The following is a 6,159-nucleotide window of genomic DNA, read 5'->3' on the forward strand; positions in this document are numbered from 1 at the left end:
CAAACTGAAAAGTAGTAGAAGTATCCCAGAGGCTACGGAAATTCTGTCAGTCCCTCACTTTAGGGGGTAGAGAAGCAGAAACTGCACGATTTCCAATGTTAACCCACCCATTATGGAAAGAAATAGGAAAATAGGGAAGGCTGCTGAGCATCAACTAGTGTAATTCTTCAGAAAGAATGTATGTGCGGTTGCACTGGCTGTGGTTTTAAAGGGCTATCAGCTCTCCCTGGCAGTGATTGCAACAATTGAAAGTGACATCTTCATATCTTGTATATGGGTGAAATCTTCCAATACTTTTCTTTGTGGAAAGGAAGGAGGACGGCGAAGTCTCAGAAAAAGAAACTTCTGTTGATGTTTCTGCACGTGCAGCTGGATCCAGTATACGCAGCACCTAAGGATGGAAAAATTGAGACTGAAATTGTATCTATTAAGTTTATAGGGTTTTATCCTTCTCTAACAGCTAGGAAGGTTTTCTGTTCAAAAAGAAACTTTTCATTTTTTTTTTTCCCAAGCTGAAAACTAAATATCCATCTCTCCAGACCTTCAACATAAAAGAGCATTATTAGTAATGTCCAGCAGAAATCCAAGGTACAATTTTACCAAGAATAAAATAAATCCCAATCTTAGCAGAATTGGGCAAAACCAGGCAAGAACACCACAGGTAACGAGGCACTGTGAGCCTCCTGCCACTACGCAGTTGCTTCCAGGCTAAACTTAGTTTAGTCTGCTAATAAAACATCAAGCTTCCTGCAGTGGAACCTTGTATCTTGAAAGATAACCACAGAGCTTCTGTCTTTCCACCTGCTTTCATGAGAACTGAATTTTTACAGCACCAGATTATGCTGAACTGTTATGACTTATTCCTACCTGAATTTCTTCTCCTACTCAGTTTTTAAACTTAATTATTTTCAATTGGCTTCCTCCTGGCAGACTAACTCCAAACAAATTTTGATCCAGTCATTTGTGATACTATGGACAGAGAAGGCAACTGTATCTGTCATCATATTATTTATGTTGTTCTGCTTATTCTTCCAAGTTCAGTTGTTTTCTTTATCTTTTCTTTTTTTTTTTTTTTAATTAGGGAAACAGAAAGCTCCTTTCACCTGCATATATTTTTTTTAGAAAGCTATTTAGTAGTAAACACAAAGCAAGGCATCTCTTTCTGGAAAGAAGACTCCATGCTGATAGACTGAGATGCATAAAGAGTTCTTACCATTTCAGCCATTTTCTCAGCAGGGGTATTGCAAAACTCCACAGCTTTTGAAGTCTTTTTTGGACTGTTAGTGCCAACATTTCCAAGAAGATGGGAGCTTACAGCTTTGGCTAGCTTACAATTCACAGCTGCTAGCTCTGTTGTAGTGTAAGGCTGGGCACTAGGATAGTATGTCTGTTGTCTCCCCCATTGAAGAGAAACCATCAGCTCCTCCAGCAGCCTGTGCAGAAAGGGAAGAAGCACTATTAGTGGTTTTTGTATTCTATGCTATCAGCACACAACATAATTCAGAGGAATTTTCCCTTCCCAAGACCTACTACACAAGCTGAATGTTAACCCTCCCCCCCAAAAGCATTTAAAAAACAAGAAGGCAAACAGGCTATTCCCCAAGGCAAGGCCTCACCAACACAGTATTTGAATAGATAAACCTCCTTTGACAACTGGCAGAATAAGCCCTAGAAAGTCCATGCTGGTAGAAGAATCTGTAGATTTTGGATGGAGACAAGAGAACTTTAGTCAAGACAGTAAGTGATGAAATAGAGAAAGCCTGAGGATATGAGGGATGTCAGTTCTACAGCATATTACTCTTAAAACCTCACATCTTGAGAGAAAGGAGAAAGAATTAATGCCACTTTGGCTCCTTCAGCTCTGAGACTGAAAAGTGACCGTACTACCCATCGGCATAACTGATTGTTGTTGAGTATCACTAGAACAGGGGAAAGCTATTTGATCGTCTTTGGCATAGAATAAACTGACAGAAACGACGTTTGCCCCAAGGCAGTCTGGATTAGAAAAATCATACTTCTGTGTATCAATCATCTCTTGACGGAACTGATCACGTTCATTCAGCAAGTCCTGGATCGCACTTTGTGCATCCCTGGTTTGACGCTGAAGAACTGCTCTGGTATTGGTTAACTCATCAGCCATAACCCTGCAAAAAAAATCTCCAATCAGTAGTGTAAGTGAGCAGTTTGAAAGTCACCTTGATTCTACTACAGACCATAATCTGTCATCTTAAACTAAGGATTAAGCTGCTGTTCTTGCTCCCCTCCCCCATACCGAGCCTGTATCAACCACATTACAAAGACACATACTAAGAATAATTTCTGTTCAACTACCTCAGCACAAGGTTAAGACTATATTTTGACCTCCTATGTTTTGACTTGTGACTCTTAGGTCACTTAATACACATCTAGTAACAAGACACTTCAAAATATACTTCAAAATACAAAACCCATAATAACGTTTAAGCAACAACCAGTTAGAAGTCCAAGATCTCAATGAGCCAGAAAGTTAAAATATTGAAGGGTGTTACTCTAAACACATCACCAGGGACTCTCATCCCTGGTATTGGAACTTCTATTAATGCTAAAGAAACAAGTTAATTTAGGATAGTAACTCTTGCCTAGCTAGGGCTATCACAAGTACTTACTCAATATGCTGAAACTTCTTAAGACCAGCAAATTAAAAGGAAGAGACCATTTTCTATTGCCATTTCCTTCCCGAAGTAAGGTCTTTTGTAATATGCATTAAGCATCACAACTAAAATTTAGTCAGTTATATCCGAGTACAGCTGAAGATGAAAAATCCTAGAACAGCCTTTACAGATCTGGTATGACAAATACATTTAGCAAGTTAAAAGTCTAATCCATTGCTGAACGAAATTTTGACATTCAGATCACCTTTTATGGTCACAGCAGTAACAGCAGGGTTCTTAGCATTAATACAACCGGTGTGTAATGAAGGGGCCTCCCCTACTTGTCTATTTGTTCTCCTCCTCTACTGAGCTTTCTTCCTAGCAGACCCCTGAATCACTCACTATAAGCAGAGTTCTGAACCAAATCAACTTCTCAAACTGATGACCATATCGTACTGGGTGGGCATGAAAATCAAGCTAATTACCTTTAAGCCAAGTCAAAACAGCTGTCCCGGAAAATATTTTTAAACCTTAAACTGCACACTGTCTATCAAAATCAAGAACTTCTCTTGCTATGTCCACAAGAACTATAGTTAAGATTTTAGGAGGTTTAGGAACCGCTGTATTACCTATGATAAGCACAGCTACTCAGATTTACAAGGAGCTTACTTTCTTTGTCCCTCTTCTTTATACACAAATTTCACAGTATGTGTCAGTACAGCTGCTGTGCCTGTCCTCTCTCGACATAAGCAGGCTGCCAGGCACTGCAATGGGTGTACGCAATAAGACACTGAAGGAGAATGCTGTTACAACAGCTCTGTAAGAGGGAATACCTGCTTGCTAGGAATTTGCTTCGCCACACATCACATTGTATTGACATACGCTCTAATTGTTCAGACAACTGAGATATGTTTCGGCCCAGGACTTCATTTTCTAAGATGAGCTGATTTTTCTCACGAGCCATCCGTTCGAAGTGATACTGCAGGTCATCCCCAACAGAAGCAACAAGTAATTTCTTCAGCTCCCGATTCACCTAGAATTAGATCAGACTGTCTTGTAATCATCAATATAGAAGGAAACACCTCCTATTTCCAGAATGCAGCACAAGTTATTACAAACTGCTGACAATAAATTGCCTGTTTCCAGAATGGGACGCATTCAACACAGAGTATAAAGCCTCACAATCCACTCTAGCGAACCAAAACATTTGAGACAGATGCTGCATATTTAACACACTCTTGTTTATAACAGAGGCTAAAGAGGGAGAACGAAAGCCTGCTACAAGAAACAGAAAGCTTCAGTAGTACTGAACTCCTGAATCAGTAAGATCACAAATGATTAGACAAGACATCCACAGATCATACTACGTGGAAATGTACAGTCACCCCTTCCATGGTGTAATGTTTTTCACTTAGCTGCTGAGCAGCAAAATCTTTCCTCATGAAAGATGCATTTCCCTAGGGGTTTCTCCCAGCTTCAAGCCTTTGATTCTTTCATCTGCTGTCAGAGAAGGAGCACTGGATTACTTAGATGTACTTCTTTCTGTATCTTAGCTCTGAGTTCAAAAGGGAAGCTATTTGTTTCCAGGCTAGAGTGTCATAGCAGTTCTCTTTGGTCACATTCAGAAACTGCTTATACAAAGCAAAGCAGCTCAGCTGTGTGAGAGAAAATACTTTTCATTTCTTACCTCTGTCTGTATACGTAGCTGATTAGAGAGACCTTCTTTATCCTGTAACAATCGCTTTTCTGAATTCTTTAGCTTTTCGATGGCGTTTTTCAGCTCTATCTGTTCTTTCTTGGGATCCGCAGTTCCATCTGACTGATGGAACACGTCTCCTTTATGTCCCACTGATTTAGCTACCTTAGCATTTTTTGTTGGAACAACATGGGTGATAGCTGCTTTGGGGACTAATATACGAATAGCTTCAATCTCCACTGACTTATCAGCATGTACTTTCCCCAGCTGCAGAACTCCAGGACTCAGGGAAGAGACTTTCTTTTTATGTGGGCTGTGGTGGATGTGATGGTTCGTCGCGTTGGCTCCAGTGATTAATTCCACCGATTCAGCTGTCTGCTCAGTTTCCATGCCATCTCCGGGCCCTCGGATGGGTGACGAGGCATCATCAACTAAAATTTAGAAATAGCAGAGGGAAAGATTACTGCTTTTTTGCTTTCTTATAGTCTCACTGTAAGTCTTTGCTTAATTTCTGCACTTTGAAGTGACAGATTTTAACTGCACACTGCATGTGTAAAACAAGTCCTTTGCAACAGCACTCATCAAGCACAAGTTAGAAAAGTCCTCACTCAAGTGTGTACTGCTCATTAATACTACAAGAGGCAAACACTGACCTGAATTGTATTAATCTTGATTTCTTGCTGTCATACAAGATTAAATGCAGACACACAAAAAAGCTACTACAAAGAAAATTCTTGACAATATTACTTGTAGGCTGAAAGCAAAATCAGGTTTTGAGAGCTGACAGAATCAGAGCAGTCTCATTTTAAAAGCAAGAATTAAATGAAAAGCAGCTATTAGCTACACAGCTGCTAACACCTTAAGAAATTTGGCAGGCCTTTAAATACTATCTACAGTGTGTTTTAGTTGTCCAGGTGAAAGTTTAAAAGCCAAAAAGTCAGTTCTGCTTCGTTTATAATCAAGAGACTTCAGTATTCCCAGTAGTGCTGCATTCTGCCCTACATTCCCCAATATGCATGATAATGTTTACTTAAATTATTTCATCTAAGTTCACTACATTTTCAGCTGAGTGGAATATTATTGTTGTAAAGTTTCCTCATAATGGGTGAAAGAGAGAAAGTTTCTTAGAACGCAGCTACACACATTGTTTTTTCCCTCATGCTGTGGGCAGCAATATGAGTCTGCACCATCTATTCAAATAATGAATTTAAAAAATGCTGTAGTGACATCATTAGACTGCCCTACTTTCAAGTTGGCTGCATCAGTACCAGCATATTCCAAATACTAGAGACAGACAGATGACAGTATCAGCGACAAACTTGTTTTTCAATACAAAGGTAGATTAGAAAACTACATTCAATTAACTGTTCCATCCAGGCAGCTCTGGTTTTCACTGCAATAATGGAGTCACATAACAACTTCTTAATAGCTACATAAAAGGAATAAGTTCAAATGAATGGAGCCTGGGATACAGTGTAACTCTACTTTTTAGAATTCAAGTAGAATGCAGTCTGCTTAGATGTCATCTGAACCACCTACCTTTTTCTAGCGATGTCATTTTCTCTTTAGCAGTCAGCTCTTCCTATTTATGTAAGTCTGAGGAAGAAATAAGGAAGGAAAGAAGAAAATTTTTAGCAAGGTAACAGTGACAGTTACTAGTGCAGCCTCTAAACTCCAGTGGAAAAAAAAACCACAACAAAAAAAAAGGAAAAAATCCCCTCAAAATTGTAAGAATCACACCTGGACCCAAAGAGCTAAAAGATGAAGGCCTACGAGTCTTCTGGCACTTGTTTCTTTGATCACTGAGAGCTGAACTTCCAACTCCTATCTCCT

General features: G+C 39.5%; 1 protein-coding gene across 1 annotated transcript; it reads right to left on the minus strand.

The window, feature by feature from the left end:
- Positions 1 to 5,920, minus strand: BLZF1 (basic leucine zipper nuclear factor 1). The gene is made up of 6 exons (XM_009877537.1): positions 5,866 to 5,920; positions 4,318 to 4,757; positions 3,464 to 3,663; positions 2,016 to 2,144; positions 1,214 to 1,433; positions 1 to 391 (listed from the first exon to the last, which is right to left on the minus strand). Exons 1-6 carry the CDS (start codon positions 5,882 to 5,884, stop codon positions 206 to 208), a joined length of 1,194 nt encoding a protein of 397 aa, XP_009875839.1. The 5' UTR covers positions 5,885 to 5,920; the 3' UTR covers positions 1 to 205.
- Positions 5,921 to 6,159: the final 239 nt, after the last annotated feature.

This window comes from Apaloderma vittatum, unplaced genomic scaffold (assembly GCF_000703405.1).
Source record: "Apaloderma vittatum isolate BGI_N311 unplaced genomic scaffold, ASM70340v1 scaffold15920, whole genome shotgun sequence".
Lineage (NCBI taxonomy): Eukaryota > Metazoa > Chordata > Aves > Trogoniformes > Trogonidae > Apaloderma > Apaloderma vittatum.

What these genes read in the sequence shown, in the direction of transcription:
- BLZF1 (XM_009877537.1), bottom strand. An exon ending in GAGATGATTGATACACAGAA is followed by an intron (nt 1,434 to 2,015) that starts GTATGATTTTTC and finishes CTTTCTGCACAG; the next exon opens with GCTGCTGGAGGAGCTGATGG. An exon ending in CTGAGAAAATGGCTGAAATG is followed by an intron (nt 392 to 1,213) that starts GTAAGAACTCTT and finishes TTCCATCCTTAG; the next exon opens with GTGCTGCGTATACTGGATCC.